We start from the raw sequence: 19,386 nt of genomic DNA on the forward strand, positions 1-19,386 counted from the left end.
GTTGGTTAGCCACATTCATTAGTAAGTCTAACACATGGACAAGAATGGCACGATAAAGCATGGTGGGTCGAGTCCAAGCTGAGGAAACTCAGACTCAGTCAAATATAATATTTCCCTCAGCTCTTCCCCGTTTAAAGCTTTTTGTATGGATTTCATTAATTCCTACTTACAACAGTGGGATCAAACAGTATTTGAACTACACTAAACATTTTTGGAAAAAACAGGGGTGGGAGGGGTGGCTTACAAATGTGGAAAAATAGCTTCTGTCTCCTCTGACCTTTTTTTTATTTTTGGGATGAGCGCTTGATTTTTGGGCTTTTCTGTTAAAGTAAGTCACATGATTCTAGTTTTTCGGAAAAAACAAGGAATAGGCAACGTTGATTACAGCAAGATCCTCCTTGCTTGGATTGTCACCTCCTTCTTTTTTGGTCTTGAGAATGATTTTTATTTATATACAGAACATGGATCGATGGGACACTCTAGCATACTGGATTTAAGCTTTGGCTGGACTGGGGCCTCGTTCGGCTCCTGTTACGGATTGATTCCAGCACATTTGGTTCGGAGTAAAAGGCATGAAGAAGAGACGGATGGACAGACAAGATAGATAGATAGACAGACACCCTGACAGGATGGATTCTTTGGTTAAGGAATATCTTTGCCACACAACATCTCACACAGTTGAGGTAGATGGGTAAAGTCTTCATGTACACACAGGGGGAGAGGGTGGAGACAGACTGGGGGATACTGGGGTTTTACAGAGTCAAAAGACTTCCATCTGAAGACACTGCCTCATGTCAGTTTCTCAGTTCCAGCTCAACATAATACTGTTTTATGCAAAACATAAATAATCAGCACGCGGAACCCCATTGGTGCTTTTTTGAATCCTCTGAGTGCTACTGTAACTCTGATAGGGAACTGCTAAAACTACCCATGATACATAATGATTCAGCAGTTACCCATCAATCTTTGGTTGTTTTTTTGGTTTAAACATTATCAAAAAAAAAAGGTTTTTTTGGTCTTTTTTCTTTTTTTTTTTTTACCCTGAAAGTATATGGAAGCTTTCAGTTCTGCTATTTCATTATTTACGCCCCTCAGAATTGCTCTGCAACAGCCTCGGCAGCCGGCCTTGTTTCAGGGTCAAGTTACTAGAAAAGCCACTAGGGGGTGCCGTAGGCTAAAATGGCAATGCGGATCACCTGCAGCAGCCAACTGGATTCACTCCTCCCTCCCGCCTCTGCTCTGTACAGAGAGGGAAGAGCTTCCCTGCTTGACACGGAGCAGAAGGTGGCTCGATACAAAAAGCTTTGTCTCCATTTTAGGCTCCCGGTCAGAGAGACAAAGACAAACCTGAAAGGTGTCACCTCAGCTTTGATACAATGACAGTAGCGACCAGGGGTCAGCAGAGGAGCCTCCGAGCTTTTTTTATTTTTTATTTTTTTCCTCCCTGTACAGACTCAACTGCACACCCCCACCACCGCCCCCCCCCCCCTTTGCTCTCAGCATGCTTACAATTGTTACTCATTAAAGTTTAATTCAGCTCCATGCCCCACTACTCCAACACCTCCTGTTCCTCAAACAACCCCCCTCCCACCTCTCCTACACACACACACACACACACACACACACCGCTACCACTATCCTCATTCTGGATGATTCAGCCTCCTCTCTGATCTCCCCCCGCCCCCTTTGAATGCCCCCTAAAGCCCACAGGTCTGGCCGAGAGCGGACCCCAGACCAAATACCCAGAGAGGAGACGGGATGAAAAAAGTCTCCTCTTTGAAGTCCACGAAAAAGTCGATGGCCTCTTTCATGACCGCCCGTCTTTCAAGTACACGCTGTGAAGGGGGCCCCGGCAGTCCACCCCTTCCAACGTTAAAGACAGAGAAAGAGAGAGAAAAAGAGGGAGAGAGAGAGAGAGAGAGAGAGAGAGAGGGAGGGTAGAAAATGGTCAAGCTAGCCTCGCCACTCTTTGGCAGCATTTACACAGGGGTCAGAAAATCAGATTTTGGGTGATTCTGTCCTGATTTAAGCATTCACTGCGCAAAACATATTGCCTGTGCAAGTTGCAGGGGGGAACCCTAAGAAGCCTGGAGGATCTTGAATGAAGATCCAAGAACCCCAAATGATCAGAAATGAACCTTAATGCTGTTAGAAGTCCAGGGACGAACCCCATGAGCTCCAGAAGCCTTGAAACAAAATCTGAAATTCCTAAAAAAAAAAAAAAAAGAGAAACGAACCATAAGATCCTTAGAAGTCCAGGGACAAATCCTAACAAGCCTAAGAGAGAGCCTAAGAGAATCAACAATCCCTGGAAGATGAGAAACAAACCACAAGAACCCCAAAAGGCCGTGAAGAAACCCAAGACCCTAAAAGAACCAACAACAAATCCTAAAACCTTCAGAACCCAGGGAGCAAAAACCCTAAGATCCCCAAAAGATGAGGAACACACCTTAGAAACCCCCAAAACTCCAGGAACGAACCCTCATGGAACTGAGACAACTGGCAGAAGGGCTTGGCATGTGGAGGACGGTGAGATCACACTGAGTTGGACATAGACAGGAGTGTCTGCGCTGCACTGGGGCGGGAGGGGGGGCAAGTAAGGGAGAGAAGGGGGGAGGGAGGGTGTCACAATCATGCATTTCCCCAGGCAGACACACAGTACGCATGTTTGCATGTGACCCTGAAGGACTCGCACTCAATGGGGCCTTCAGATGGCGCTTTAAGTGGGTCCGCAGATACTTTACACACTCCGCCAGATGGCATTGGTCTGGACACAACTTTACAAGCAACCTGTGAACCTAATGGATGCCACGTTATTATTATTATTATTATTATCATTATTATTATTCATAGTATTATTATTATTATTCATAGTATTATTAATTATTAATATTATCACAACATTCAAACAAGCTTTGGCCTTGGCGTTAAGAGCTGACCACAGAGACATTTGCAAGAGTAAAGAAATCCCCGTTATTCTACAAAAAAAAAAATCAAAACAAAAACAAAGGCCAGGCCTTAAAGATAGAGAGAGATACTGTACGTAACATCACTGGGTGGGCTGGGCTGGATCGGGTCGGGACCGGGGTCGGGGTCGGGTACAGGTTTTTAGGGATTCAGGCCGTACATTCAGGGAGGCAATGTTAATCTTTGGTATTACGATGGGATTCTACAGCTAAAAGTGCCCATCAGAAAAAGTCTTCAGTTTCACACAGACATACAGAGCATTGTTAAATAAATACTTACAGTATATAGATAGCATAAATAAATAACCAAATAAATAGAGATAGGAAAGAAAAATGGAAAACAATAAATACACAAATGCAGTAATAAATACGTTGATCAGATCAGCAATTGCATTTGAAACGTTCTTGCTTCGATTTAACTATTGGCTATAAGGAGGCATGTTAAAGCCTTTCCTTTGTGGACCAAAAAAATGACCTTGTACGTCAGCAGGGCTGAAACAAACTGCCCCGCACTTCCAACGTGTTTCTATAAATAGAGCGATGTGCTTGAAATCTGTACAAAAAGGGTTGAAAGAATCACATTCCTCCATTTTTCTAGACATCTGTAAAAAAAAGATTTCGTATTGGAGCAGAGGTGTTTACAGTTGTTTTGGAAATGAGTGGAAAAAAATACTGCAATGTCACTATACATTGTGTCAGGTGTACCTCTTCCCTCTGGAGCCTTTGTGTTCAAAGTTTGTTTTTTCCATTTTTTTTTTTTTTTTTTTTTTTTTTTTTTGTTTGGCTTGAATTTGAGTCAAAAAAATGGCTGTGGAGCTTTCGTTTGGAAGCTCAGTGAGAGAGTCTTAAAGCTAGACGGTTGCACCAATAAATCTGTTTCTACGTCCTACTTGTGTTTATTGATTCTATCCTGGTGTATGGCGAGATGCGCTGCGGTTTCCCCCCCTTGAAAACTCTGATTCATTCAAGGCAGGACCATCTTCACAAAAAAAAAAAACCCAAAAAAACCCCCCAAAAAACAGGAAAGGCTCCTGTTGATGGTAAATGATTGACAAGTGGGAGTCACACAGAGACGCTACAGAGCCCTCCTGATAATTCCAGGCTCCGCACTTAGAACACCGCCATACAATCCTGGGAACCATCACCATGGAAACACATGCTAAGAAAAGGGAATTAGGTTCTTCACAAAAAAAAAAAAGGAAAGTAAAAAAAAAGCCTTTTCTTCCTCTTTCACCTTGATTCTTGAGGAAAAACAGGACCATAAGAACATTGGGGGGAGGAGATTAACGTCTTTGGATGATGGTGAACACTTTTTGATTAAGAAGTTACACAATGGAGCTCTCCAGATGTGAGCAAACGGGCATCTCTTGATTCTTCACGTTTGGAGAGATGACTATAGATTTGAAGGTACACCAAAATATGCTTCCTCCTGATTTGTAATACCCTCATTCTCTCTAATCTACATAATCAAAATAATGCAATGAGATGGTGTCTATGTAAGGGTGTGACTCTTCTTTGAGTCGAATCATCTTCGCACCCTTGACTATACAAAGCAGGACCTCACATCCTGCGGTCATATCACTCTGGGTATCGCCCCCCTTCCATTTCAAGGGAGCAATCAACTTTGGTTTGGAAAATGCTTCATCTTCATAAAATCATCTATAATAGCTGGCTCCGTCGCTCCTTCTGATAACGAGGAGGACATTTATTACGGCTGATCTCTGCCTAGACCAGTCTATGTGCCCCCTTGCTCCCTCGGCACCCTCCCCGCCGCACCTCCTCGGTGGTCCGTCATCACGCCGTGCTGCAGGACACTACGGAGGAGGAAACGCTGGAGCCCGAGGAACCCGTGGAGGAGGGACGACCCTCGTCCGCCCACTTATTGAGGTTGCGTCGGCGGGCGTTCATGAAGAAGTTGCTGACAGTGGAGAGCTCCAGGCCCAGCTGCTGGGAGATGGTGATCTGCAGCTCTTTGGTCGGGCGATGGTTCTCCCTGAAGATGGCCAGGAGCGTGCGCCGCTGCAGGTCCGTGAACACCAGCCTGGTGCGCTTCGGGCCCTGGTTGCGCTCCAGTTTGCTCTGTTCTTGCTCCTTCCGCTTGCAGGCTGCAGGCAGATGGATAAAAGATAAATTAAAAAAAAAAAAAGGAAAGGGGAAGTTAGCTAACAGACTGGCTGGCTAACTAGGACAAATGGATTAGACTGAGAGAAAGTGGATTTGTTGAAAGAAAACAGATTAGCTAAGCAACTTTGATTAGTTAAAAGAGATGAATCAGCAACTTGTTTCATTGTGCAGTAAAGGAATCAAGATGTTCAACCTATCACATCTTATTGCCAGCGAGTTGCTGTAGACTGCTGGGATAAAGCAGATATCTACATCCAGTCCAAAAGCTCTTAAATGATCCTCATGGTTTTCATTATACTCTTCATTCTCCCTTTGGAGAACTGTGTACTTTTTTACATGCATCTGGCCTGGAAGACAAAATCGGGCGTCGTCATGTATTGACGATGGCTCTATCTTCCAAAAAATGAATCACATACAAACTCATAAACAGCTGCAGAATCAAATTTTCCAAAAAAGAACAATGAAGATAATTTTTTCAGCCAAAATCCTTCACCGTCAGCATTTCTTTTCTTTTTTGCTACAATGTAATTACTGCTTTTTAACAATACTCCTGCAACTCATTTGTCGGTTGCTAGTTAAAGTCATTACAGCGCCGGGCCTGTTTTACATTTTAAACTGCAATCTACATTCAAATGAGAAAATAACAAACTCCAGAAACACTGAAGAAGAATAACTCGCTCACATGTTCAGTAAGAAGGGACTGAATAATCAACAATTATGTGTTGGATGTTCTAACATCTTGTAACTGTTAGTTTACTTTAATTAATATATTTATGTATCTGCTTTTTCTGTCTTCAGAGGATAAAATGCTAAAAAGTCGTTATGTCTCGCTGAATTAATTCAGTGTAAAAGTTGGCTGAGTTCAAACTTTTTTTTAAGCAGTGATAAAGGTGATGAAGTCTTCTGGTAATTTGTTCTTTTTAAAGTCTGTCTAGTTTACACTGAGCACAAAATAAAATAAAATAAAAAAAAAAACTCAGGGTCTGGGTTAAACACCGCTGTAGCTGCGGCAGCTCGCCCAATTATATAATCGATATTTCCTCACGAAAAGTCAGAAATTTAAAATGAATAAATAAATACAATACAAAAAAAAAAAGAAAAAAAGCCAGTTTTGTTCAGTGAAGAAGAAAAATAGCCTGATGTGTGTGGGCTGAGAGCTCAGATCCATTTTGAGAATCAGACGAGCATTTTGAATTCAGGCTGCATATTTCCTCTGCATATCTACCGCTGAACCTTTCACCTCTAACACGCTGTAATTCTGTATTTACAGGAAACACAACACCAACCTCTGCCTTTGTGTACCGAGCCAAACTCCCCCCCCCCTTCCTCCCTTCCTCCCTTTCCTCCCCCCCCCCCTCTTTCTCTGTCCATCTCCTTCCACTTCCTCTCTTCCCTCTTTCCCTTAGTGGACACTTCGACATCATTAGTTTCTCATAAAAGTCATTTACATGTGGCGGCAGTGAGTGAGTAATAATCACTTTAGAGGGGGAACTAATTTATTTTCTATTAAAGGCGGGTTACGTCAGGGGTGAGTGAAACAAGCGGAGTCGGCATTGCCTGGGGTGTTTAGAAGCCTTAAGTGGACTAAAACATATTTGGGGGGAGTCGTGCAATTACCTAAATGCACACTTTTAAGAGGTTTCAATCAGCGCCGTGCAGTTGAGTGACTGTTTTGCTGATGGTATCGCGTTTCTAAGTGTAAGCACTGGTGTATGTGCGCACACACAACACAACACAACAAGGCACACACACATGCACACACATACACTAGAGGGAGGAGGACCAATGGATTAGTGCCGATACTGGACTTTTTATTTAACACAAGCCTGGAGGTCTGGAAACTGGAAACTAAGGTGTTTTTTCGTTCTTTCTTTTGCTTTTTTGCTAATTGATCTGATGTTCTCGTTAAAATAATATAGTCATTATCAGGTGTTAACTAAGGAATTATAATGTCCGTGGTAGTTTAGATGCTGTTTTACAGGCTTTAACCTCACTTACAGGAATAACAAGATGAGTCATTGGGATTTTTTCTCATGAAAACAAATCTTGAGATGCTTGTTATAAAATATCTCTGACTCAATGAACCAGAATATTTTCTAAATTTGAGTTTTGCCTCACAAAAAGTAAAGAGATTTACCACCAATATCTAATACAAATCACCATCCTTTATCAAGAATATTCCAGAAATTAACATCTGCATCGTGAATCAGGCTGATTATTATTAAAATCAAGAAAAATATCAATGAAAACCCTTCAAACGAGCCATTTTCTAGTGGAAACTGGATGAAATAATCTCGCTGCGCTGGCAGATATCTTCACCTGTTTGAAGAAAACAAGGTTTGTGTAACTCTTTTATTGACAAAATGACTTGATTAGATGGAGATATCAGCTAAGTATAACCTTGAAATCCCATATTTCAAACCTTAACACACAATCAAACACACACACACACAAGCTTACAAACATACATTGTATAAAACCACAGAGAGAGAGAAGCAGCCTTTCGGTGTGAAGCCGCGCTGACACGCGTTCGATTGATTGGCTTACATCTTCCCATTGAGAAACATCTCACACAAGCGAGGTTCTGCTGCTGATGTTTACTGTATGACCGGCTCTTCGCTCCTAAGAACTCGCAGCGGCAAATTTCTCTCATTAGCCGAGCGCTTGAGAAATAAGTGTGACCTTACTGCCGTCTTTTCCACACGAGTGCCATCACAACAACAACAACAACAACAGCAGCAGCAGCAGCAGCGGCGGCATCAGAAGGTCCGGAGCTGTGTGTGTGTGTGTGTGTGCGTGCGAGAGCGTGGGCTTTGATTGCTCTGACATCCAGCTGACTTTCTGAAACTTAAGCACTCAACTGGACATGAATAAATCTCGCGAATGTGAATCCCCCCCCCCCCGCCAACCCCTTCCCTCCTCCTCCTCCCCCCTCCCTCTACGTTCTCCTCTAAAATCATTATCTGAAGGAAATGTTTTGACTTGGGGATGCACTCTTGTCAACTTGAGATTACAGGGGCCTGTTAGCTTTTAGGCATCCAGAGCTCGTTTGCATTTCTGAGAGTTATCGAGCGACGTCTCATTAAAACCTGAACAGGCCGAGATGTCAGAAGCATGTCAATATCACTACAAGTGAAATATTTTTTTTTCCTCCAAATGTTACATTTTTCACGGGTGTTATACCATCCGCATCGTCAATATTTCTGGGTTTGGGTGGGTGGGGGGGGTGGTGGGGGGTCGGGTGGTGGGGCTGCAGTTATATAGAAGGTATATACAGCGGTGCACTCTCAGCTCATGTAGTAATGAAAGGAATGACATGATAGTGCTGGCTAGCTTGCTTGTAGTGTGGATTTATGGCTTGTTGGAGGAGTCGGGGTGTCCTGACGCTCTCCTCCTCCTCCTCCTCCTCCTTCGCTTCCATCCCATCCTTGGCTCTCTCTCTCTCCCTTACTGACGATCATAACGCCGACCATTAAGTAAATGCTTCCTTATGCTGTAATCATGTGTAAAAGGCTCACAATTACCATGCTATAAATCCCCGGCACTGGGGCTACTCCTGCAGACATAAATATTCCCCTATAGGCTTCTTATGATCGTGGGAACAGCCCCTAATCATGATGTATGCCCCTGTCTCGTGTTGCTGAAACGTGATCGAAAGCCCTTTCCCTACCCCCCGGCGTCTCAACCTACACCCCCCCCCCCCCCCCCCACCTCCCCTCCCAGCCAGAACACCCCCCCCACCCCACCCTCCTCTCCCTCCCTGTCCTCTCCCTCTATCCCCCCCTCCAGCCCCAGCCCACCCCCTGCTGATTTCTTGGGCCAGGGGCTGATAGAAATTATTGATTAAATCTGTGCAGCTCAGACTCCTCGACCCACAGAGGCTGGTTAACCCCTTCAGCGCCTGAGTGGGGGGAGCTGTAAGAGCCAGATAAAAAAAAACAAAAAAACCCCTGTTTGTTTGGTGTTGGCGCAGCTAAGGCCACGTCGACCTGTTTACAATTCCTGATATGCAAATGGAATCGGCTTTGACCTTTGAGCCTGGCTAAGCCCGAATGTGAACTGTACGCAGCGAGAGGAGAGAGGTGGACCGGGCTTTGTGGCTTTCATTACCGTGGGGGGTGGTGCAGGCGCTGGAGCCGACACGTAAACCGCATTGACCTTTCTTATTCATTTAGACCTTTAGTCAAGGGCTTCGGCCATCATCTTTAAAGTTATAGTCTCTGATCCCCCCCCCCCCCCCTTCCCACCCATCTCCTCCACCCTCCGACTTTAAGTGTCGGAGCATGGCTGTGTGGTCTTTATCCTGCCTTCTTCTCTCGACTAAATCCTGATTGCCTCCTCCACAGCCTGAGGTTGGGCTGGAGATGCATCTCATATACAGCGCAGTAATCCATAGAGCATACACACACACACACACACACACAAACACACACAAACAAGATACTGCGGATAAATCCGAGGGATCACCTCCTCCGTGTTTAGCAAAATGTCTCTGCAGAAAAACAATTATTTGAAAGACAAAATGGCAGAAACTATGTTCCAAGTAGCCTCACAGACAGACAGACTCTGCAGTGCTCCATTCCAGAGACATAGTTATGGAAATAACACGGCGCTGCTGGCTGACACTGAAGGGCCTTCTATGTATTTAAGCGAGCGCTGCATTAAGGAGGATCATCTTAAAACTTGAGGCGTGAAGCAGAGAGCACTTGAGCTATCTTCAGACTGGGGGAGCACAGGGCACCGCGCATTCTAATTCCAGTCTCGATTCGCCGATGCGGCCGAGGTGTGTGTGGGCAAGGCGTGCTGCTCTTTCCCATGGAAATCAATAGAGGCTTGTAATTAAACAAAAGGGGGTTGGCCAGAGGGGGGAAAAAAAACAACAACCCCCTTCGGAAAGTAGGTTATGTAGAAAAGTGCCGAGCTGTCCAAATTGTGGCTTTGCCAAGAACTAAATATGCAATTTCAGAGTGTGTGGGAGCAGAGAGAGAGAGAGAGAGAGAGAGAGAGAGCATCGTCAAACATTAGCACACTTCTCTGTGTAGGGACTTTAATTTTTTATGAGTCTGATTGATCGGCTGCTCGGACTTCTGGAGCACCTGACTCGTTAAAATAATGTTTGTGTTTGTAAAAGATGAAGAAACAAGGATGCTGCAAATAAAGAAAGAATGATTGATGACTAGCAATCCGCTCAAAGGAACAAAGGGCTGTTTTTATCCTGAGGAAGATTAGATTTTTTTTTTTTTTTTTTTTTGTGGTGTGGACAGGAAGAGACGTTTTGCATACAAAGCATTCACACGTCAGCATTCATCACACAACATTTCATGTGGAATTACAGAACAAACCCCGCAGAGATAACTCATCTTTAGATAAGAGGTTTGATTGCTGTAATGTTTTTTTTTTTTTTTTGCTGAATGGAGGATGTACACATGTGCTCTCAGAGCCAAACAATCAAAGATCAATAATTGTGAAGGGATTGCAAGAGTGCACAATCATTACCTATGAACCCTATTGTGTTTGTTGGGCTTAATCAGTCGAGCTGCTGACAGAGAACGAAAAAGCAGTGATCAACCGGGCAAGCTCACACACACGTACTGCTCACAGACCCCCGCAGTGAGCAGACCACTTGCAAATACACACACACACACACACACACACACACACACACACACACACACACACACACACACACACATACACTCGTCTATGCTTGTCTCATGTTACTGTGTTCACTTGGATCTCTTTCTGTGCTCTCCGTGTATCAGATGGGTCCTCGGTCCCTGTGGAGGGACAACACTGTAACACGGCACTGTACAGCGTGCTGTCGTGTCTTCAATCCACATCCCCAAAGAATATTAAATGTCAAGCAGCAGATTTCAAAAAAAAAAAAAATCTTTACCCCCTGAAATATGTATATATATATGTAACCAGGCCCTGCAGCTAGTGATTATTTTCATCATGGCTTTATCTGATAATTATTGTCATGATTAATGCAATTAAATGTAGTCAGATAAAAAGTAAAATGCTCATCAGAACTTCCCAGACTCCAATGTGACGTCTTAAAATTGCTTATTTTGTCTTACACACAACCTCAAATGTATTAAAGCAGAGAAAAAGCAGCAAATCCTCACATATGAGAAGCTGAAACCAGTAGATGTTGATGATTAGCAAAACAGTTGCCACTTCCTTCCCAGTTAGTCGACTAATCGTGCCTCCACTTTTTTTTTTTTTCTTTCCCTCCTTCCACATATGAAGAATCTCACACAAACCTACAAGGTGCTGCCTCTGAGCCGGGACAACATTTGTATTTAGCCTCGCAGTAATTGCCCTCGGTGACGACGTTGATAAAAGACGTCTGGCAGAAGCTCAAGTCTAATTTGCATCAGCTACCTTTGCCAACTCAACTTCAGCCGCGCGCGCTGAGCAGATATAAATCACCGCTCGAATTAATCAATCGCTCCAGAATGGCATATCTGCACAAATTATTTTGTGGGCTCAAAAGCGATTAAATTGCCCAACCGCTGCTCACGCTGATCTTCATGCTTCATTTAAGAGGAGGGCAAATGTCTGTGGCTTTTTTTATTGTAGCTACTGTACAAATCAATAGGAGCTGTTTGGGAGCAAAGTAAACAAAGGAACGGCACATATGGCCCTTTCTTGCCCAAACTGTCCTCAATGTGCTGCTAAGTTCTTATTATCCAGGCTGTTGAGACAATAGACAAACCAGAGGTACATTCAGTGGTGTGAAGAAGGGAAACATCAGTATGATGCTTTTGCTTTTCCTCATGTCTCAACCTGAGCTGCATACTGATTAGTGGAGAGGAGAATTTTTATTTTTTTTGGAAGACATGGAGAAGGAAGGTGTTTGGGGAAAACAAGGAGAGAGAGAGAGAGTGTGTCTGTTTGTTGTTGTGGGTTTTTTTTGTGTGTGAGCATGAGTGTGTACGTAGATACAGTATGTGTGTGTGTGTGAGGCAGATAGAGAGCAAAGCCAGTTCTTACCCTCCAGCCGGAGCGAGGCCATTCTTTGAAACTCGGGTTCCTGGAGCCAGCGGGACATCCTCTTAAAGGTCTCGCGGCCAGACTTGAGCTTGCCCCAGGGCTTGGGGTTCCTCAGGAGGTCAGACAGAGTGCCCTGTGACCTACACAGAACCCTCTCGGCGAAGATGGCCTGGGGGATGCTGTATCTCTTCAGCTCGGTGATGATCCTCTGGGCCACATCCCTGGTGTTGATCTCCTCCCCGGCGCCGCCTCCGCCGCCCTGCGAGCCCGGCAGCATGCCCTCTCCGGGCGAGGACGAGGCGGACGAGGAGGAATGCAGGTGCTCGCCCATCTTGGAGGCCTGCTGGCTCGGGTGATGGTGGGGTTGGTAGTGCTGGCTGTAGATGTGAGGGTGGTGGCCCGGGGCGTGCTGATGGGCCTCCATTTTGTTCAGCTGATGCCCCACTGACACGTCGCCTCCTCCTAGGCCTGGTGGGGACATCTCGCGGGCGAAATCCGATGTCCTGCAGAAGAGGTTCCCCCCATGGACGTCATACCCGCCGTGGAGCATCTGACCGGCGTTGCCATTGGGGCTGTTGCCCAGGCTGCCGTAGCCGTGCATGGTAGAGCCCAGGCCTGAACCTGTGGAGGGGGGCGACAGGCTTTGGGACATGGCCAGGTCCTTGCTGTAGGGGTTGTAGAAGTTGGTGCTGAGGCCTCTGTCCTCACGCATGAGGGTAAAGCTGCCGATGACGTTGCTGACAGGCAGGCAGGGGTGGTGATGGTGGTGGTGGTGGAACTTGTCATCAAAGGGCTGCAGGGGCGTCAGGGTGGTGTAGGTGCTGCCGGCGCTGGACGGGGAGTCACCGCTGTAGCCCAGTGCCGACATGGAGTGGTCGAAGCCCGGCGGACGAGGCTCATGCTCCAGAGACATGGAGGGACCCCCGAGGGAAGGCCTGGGGAAAGCAGCTGAAAGGTCCCGCGAGTGCAGCATGGCCCTGCCGTCCTGGCCGTGAGCCAGTTCGGAGTGGCTGTGGAGGGACATCTCCCCTAGACTCCCATCCATCTTCAATTTCAGCAAATAAATCTGTATTTCTTACCCCTGCGCGTGTTGTTGCTCTTCTTCTTGTTATTGTTGTTCAACAGCCGGGCTAACAGTCTGGAAGGTCTCTTGTTACACCAGACTATGGATTTATTGATTTGTGAATTAATTGATTTCCGGGCTTATGGGGTGTCTAATTAATTATCTGATAACGTTAAGTACTGTCTTCAAACTCCCTCAAACTCCAGGAAAACGAGTTTGCAACCGCATCAGGAGCTTTAACTGTGATTTTATTCTCACTTGAGCATCAGCACTCTGCTCTCTCTTGTCTCTTTGGTGCTCAGCTGTGTTCCTGGGCAAGAAGCCTTCGCTTTTGTGCCTGCGTGAGACAAGACAGCCGCTGTTACTCCGCTGTATTTAAACTTTCATCGTTACAAACAAGGCAAACAATCGCAAAACGTTGGTCTCCTCGGTTTAAACCGCTAATTTATACTAATGCATCGCAAATGATAACAACGACAGAAGCGTTTGAGTAATCTTCCCCTCACACATCCCGATAAAAAAAAAAACACCGATACCAATCTTTTAATCACTTCAACCCAAATCTCATCTCGGATTTTTTTTTCTTTCTTATGCAAAGTTATGAATACAGAAGTAGCGCGCATGCGAGACGCTGTTTGCATATTTACTCCACATGTAATGAATCTGAACGATGCGTTAACTAAGCAGCAAAAAAAAAAAAAAAAAAAAAAAAAAAAAAAAAACATGATGGCGATTCCGAGACAAAAAAAAAACACACCGACATGTGCGGTTAATGGAGATCTAAATGTCCTACCTTTATTATCCACTTCTCAGAGCGCGTCCGCGGCTGTTGTCCGTCCTGTGCATCTCTCCCGATTGTGTCGCCGAGCAGCCCTGCAGATTCACACAATTGGTCCGCTGCGCCCCGGGGTGCAACATTCACCAAAACCAGAGTGCAAACACCATCTGCGGTTACAGACCAATCTCTCTCTCGTTCTCTTCGTTCCCCCTTTTTTTTTTCTTCTTCTTCCTCTCCCAGTCTTTGTTTTCCACTCCACAAAAATTCTCCGGGTCTAGCCTCGATTTTTTCGCTCTACACTAGCAGCTCTCCTCTTTTTCTTTCATTATCTCGTGAGATTTTCCTCCTCCTCCTCCTCTTCCCTCTGCCTGCCACTTCATCGATCTCACCACCAACTCTTTCTCCTTCTCCTCCTCCTCCTCCCCCTTTGCTCACATTGACTCTCTGCTTTCAGTGCGTCACGGCCTTAAAAATCTGACAGATGTGCGATGAAATTCCTACTCCAATTAACCCTTTCTCTCCGGGGGGGGGAGGGAGGGAGGGGAGGGGAGGGGAGGTTTGACGAGGGGAGGGGGGAGGGGGGGGGCGGGGGAGGTGTGGAGGTGGAGATGCTCCCTTTCTCATAACCCCACAGGTTAAGCCTTCTTCAGCTGATTGCATGCACAATTTATGAATTATATGCGCACATCCTGGTCATTGTGCTGCGCTCGGCTCCTTCATTGTGTCTGATCGATGGATTTTCACAGGCTGCAGCTAATGTCGTTTTGTTCTTTTTTTATGTAACAAGTGATGTCGTTGTTGGCAGTACTATTGTCACTGTGAGCATCATCTGCAACATAGAGATAATACACCAGCATTTCAGGTTTTCTCTACTATTATTATGTGTGGGTTTTTTTTTATTATTTCTATGATTTTAGTTGTAAAGTTTTACTTCTAATTTCTGATATCAGTAGGAGACTCGATTGGAAAACCCTGAGATGATTAAAAACTGTATTAAGGGTGAATATGCAATTATGAGAATCGCCTCACTAACTTATTGACTCCAGAAAAAAAAAATCTATCCATTTACACTCTGCTGCGTGCCATCTTCTCACAGGCCACATCTTGTATTTTTTTTGTCTTGCACCACATACTCCAGAGGGATGTTGCCTTTATTTATTTATTTATTTTTTTCCAGACTCCTCTTGTTAGTTTAAGACAAATGTAAAATCCCACCTTTCAGGAATAAATGCTGTCAAGTGACGCTGGTGTTTAGCTCAGCTCTTAATCAGCACTCTGCATTCACTCCGCAACGCCAACACTTCAGTCTGGAAAGTCCCTCAAACAAGATCAATGCGACCCTTTTTTTTTTTTCTTTCTCCAGAAGACCCTCGACCTGCTGCTGCTGCTGCTGCTGCAGCACCGAGCAGACACACTGCAGGCCGTGCGTGTCCACTGAATGTAATATTGCGTAAATGTAGATGTGTATGCTTGATTTGGTGTCTAATTTGTGTGATTTTATACACGTATTGCGTGCAGATCTGTGCTTGTGTGCACTTGTGCATGCTTGTATACGCGTGTTCACATGATTTGTACCCATTTATGTGTGCTGGCGCCTGTACGTGCATATAAGCAGCAGCATGGATATAGTGTGTATAGTCAGGCCTGTGCGTGTTTGTGCGCGCCTCAGAGAGAGAGAGAGAGAGAGAGAGAGAGAGAGAGAGGGAGAGAGAGAGAGGGAGAGACACACGGACAGACAGAAGCAGGGAGGCAGAGCGCATACTAATCATATCTGTCTGTCAGTTTAATTTTCAGAGATGAGCAGTTCTGGCGTTTGGAAACAGCGGAGCGGTGCGCGGTGTGGGACCGCCGGCTTCCCGGAGCAGATGCTGCCCTATCGATCCGCCCCGCGCGCATCCAGCGAGGAGGGATGCGCAGTATGGATGGCGAGTAGCTGGAGGTAAAAATGGTCAACGGCTACAGAGCGAAAATAAAAAAAAAAAAAAAAGGTCCTTTTGGAGGGTCGGGGTGAAAGTTCACCTTCTGTGGCTGGAAAAAAAACCCGAGAAGGCAGACTGACACCCGAGATTCAAGGCCCCCCAAAAGTTTTTTTTTTTTTACACTGCGGGGCCTGGAGGGAAACTGACACCCGGTGGGGCGTTCAGGGTCCTGGTTGGTCAACATTGGGCTCCACATTCAGCCACTTATAATATAACAGGCCTATTGGAATGAGCTCATGAATAAACGAGGAGGAATTCCTGCATGTTGAGAAATATACATTCCAGCCTTTTAAGCTAAATTCCCACATTATAACCTCAAAAATCTTATCTCACCATTATAACCAGTAGGAAGCTCATTTCCATTTGGAGCATTTAGCTGATGCTTCTCATTCAGAGTCACTTTGCTCGCAGTGAGAGAAGCAGCAGCAGCAGCAGGATCAGCAACATTACGGCCAAATCATTTACATTTCAGCCATTTAGCTCAAGCTCTCAGAGGGGACTTACAGTGAAAGCAACAGTAGAAGCTTCAAACCCGCCATTATCGATACAGGCAATAAATAAACTGAGGAATACTCACATTTGAGCCATTTAGCCGCAGCTCTCATCCAAAGTGACTGTAGATGCGGAGGGTGTAGCTTTTAATCTGAAGCCGATATTGATGGCGTTTACATTTTTTTTTTTAACCATTTAGCTGATGCGTCCATCCTGAGGGACATGTAGGACTGCATCAAATCCTGCATTACCAATATTACAAGCAGCCAATAGCGAAGAGGTCAAGGGTCAGAGGACATTGGCGTGACCTTAAAATGACCACGAATGTGCTGGAAAATAAATAGAATCAGCCAGAAGGGATAGAAATGGTTTTTATTTCTGGTAAAAATGATGGAAAAAGAGAGATAGAGAGAGAGAGAAATGGCACAGAACAGATGAGACTCCAGCCTGCGAAGGAAGAGTGACTTCATGAATTCATATTTTATTATAAGGAGAGAGAAATAAATAAATAAATAAATAAGGAGAAGCTTGGTGTTTTCTGCAGCTCGGACGTGCTGTGCATGCTGGCCTGCAGGCCTGCAAACATCCTGCAGCAGCAGCAGCAACAGGACGGAAGAGGAAAACACACAGTGCAACATTATTCATCCTGAACTTTACACTCGCCTCCCAAATCTGCTGTTTAATCACCGAGTAAATGTGATCACTTATTGGTAAATGATAATGGATGGAGAGCACGCGTGGGGTTGCAGTTTTGAATGAGATATTGACTCCCTGTTTGCAGCAGCGGAGTCATAAAAAAACAAACAAAAAAACAACAACAACATGTAAATGACGCATATTTCAGCAGCGTCCAGCAGGGAAGAAGAAGCTAATCTGCGGGATTAAAAGAGCAAAAAGCTGCTTCTTTCAGTTTCTGATGAGCTGATGTGTGAGTTTTGTGTCAGTTATTACGTCTTTAGAAGGAAATCCGGATGTAAAGACTCATTCAGACGTAAATATGTTGTTGTTTTATTTCCAAATAATAATAATAATAATTTAATTGATAGGAGAGACTGCAGATGTTGTTGTTATAGTTTTATTATTAGACTAAATCAGTGGTTTTGTTTTAATTTAATCTGGATATCCCATGCATTATTTAATCACACACACACACACACACACACACACACACACACACACACACACACACACACACACACACACACACACACACACTGTAATGGCTGCAAAACATGACATCTGAAACTAAGCCATGCATGTTCCCTCTGCCTTTGGAGTGTGTGTGCGTGTGTGTGTGTGTGTGTGTGTGTGTGTGTGTACTGTACACACATACAGTACCCATACACATGCAGTGCATTCATGAAAAACACAAAACAGTTCATTTTCCAAGTGATTTATTGTCATATACTGTATATATATGATACATTTAAGACGTGTTGGACAGTCAGTATTTTATTTTGAAAAGGAATGGATAGTTAAAAAAAAATGATAGAAAAGTGGTTTAATCTGTTTCAATACTTTAAGTGGCGAAAATGAACTTTGCACAGAAAAACCAAACACTGCAAAACAAACTTTAAAAAGATCAAATGAAATAAAATAAAAGGCTTCAGGTGTGACTCGTCTATTATGGCTCCAAACTGACGGGAGTTAAAGGAAAAAAAGATAAGATATGGTTTTCATCAGTGTTGATTGTTGTTTTCTTCATCAAACTCACAAATATGCACCAGCAGCTGCAGTTTACACTAATGTTCATTTAGTTGACATTATTGTGTAGCTGCATTCTTCTTCGTAGTTTATATCCTCGATGTTTAAAAGTACCATAATATACCGAATATGACACATCTGCTTTTACAGCCGTTTTGAACATCACCTAAAAATAAATTTCTGCGCCTCTTTTCAGAATATGTGAGGAATGTTTTCACTACAGGAAAACTAAAAGAGGCTGCAATGAAACAAATACAAACTGACGATATTTAAGTTTTAATTTCGTCAATCTGCCACAATATTTCCCTCCAAAATCCACTTTATTTACCAGCAAAAGCAAATATTAAAAAGCAAGAGTCTCTATTTATTTTTTTATTTTATAATAAACAGAGTTGAGTTTCACAGCTTGTAGTGCAGCTTCCTGGTGTTCAGAGTGTGATTTTATTTGTTAGGATAAAACTTTTACAGCAGGAAAATAAAAACACACAATGTTGAGTTAAAGAGAAAAGTATTTGTGAAGCTGCAGGTGGAGTTTAAACCAGTGAGAAGTTGATATAAACTCCACAGTGTGAACTCAACTTTAATATTTCTCTTTTTCTTAAACTCCTATATCATCATATATATCCTAACATCTTTACAGTGCTATTATTATTATAATAATCACAATTACTATCACTATTTTAATTTATTTTTTTAAACACAGTGTTGAAATGTCATCACAATAAAATACTGCTTTTATTATTTATTTGTAAATAATATTTCTTTAATCACATTTATTGTATTTTTTGGAGGGGAGACTACAATATGGTTAAAAATAGTTTATATATATATAACATATCAAATTAAAAAATATATCGATTTTTTAAAAATAAAACAGCAAATTTAAAAATTCTTGCCTTCATTATTAATCTAAAGCAGTTAATTAACATTTGAAACTAATTTACTTTTGAAAACCTTTCACAATATAAAATGACACTGATCTGCTCTTCCTCCTTATTGTTGTCAACTTCCTTTTTTTTTTTTTTTTTAATTTTTTTTATTTCTCTCCCATCTCAAACCAATCGATAAAATCAATTATTACCAAGAGACCTGACGTTACACACATCACAATGCGAATAATCAATAACTGAATTAATTTGACCAGATTAAATCTACAGGAAAAAAAGAAAAAGATAACAATAATGATGATATTAATGTTAGAAATTAGCATTGATGTAAACCTCAATATTGACCCAACCCGTCTAATATCAAACAACCTGAGAGACGCACAGATAGAGCGTA

The 19,386-nt window shown here is 43.6% G+C and overlaps 1 protein-coding gene across 2 annotated transcripts; it reads right to left on the reverse strand.

The window, feature by feature from the left end:
- Nucleotides 1-1,510: 1,510 nt before the first annotated feature.
- On the reverse strand, nt 1,511-14,412 carry onecutl (one cut domain, family member, like). Of its 2 annotated transcripts, XM_042422627.1 has the most exons (4): nt 13,946-14,412; nt 13,411-13,489; nt 12,090-13,252; nt 1,511-5,071 (listed from the first exon to the last, which is right to left on the reverse strand). In XM_042422627.1, the coding sequence occupies exons 3-4, from the start codon at nt 13,132-13,134 to the stop codon at nt 4,761-4,763; spliced, it is 1,356 nt and encodes a 451-aa protein (XP_042278561.1). In that variant the 5' UTR covers nt 13,135-13,252; nt 13,411-13,489; nt 13,946-14,412; the 3' UTR covers nt 1,511-4,760. The 2 variants fall into 2 exon arrangements, with proteins under 2 accessions (XP_042278561.1, XP_042278559.1); XM_042422625.1 differs by having other exon boundaries at nt 12,090-13,489.
- Nucleotides 14,413-19,386: the final 4,974 nt, after the last annotated feature.

This window comes from Thunnus maccoyii, chromosome 10 (genome assembly GCF_910596095.1).
Source record: "Thunnus maccoyii chromosome 10, fThuMac1.1, whole genome shotgun sequence".
Taxonomy (NCBI): domain Eukaryota; kingdom Metazoa; phylum Chordata; class Actinopteri; order Scombriformes; family Scombridae; genus Thunnus; species Thunnus maccoyii.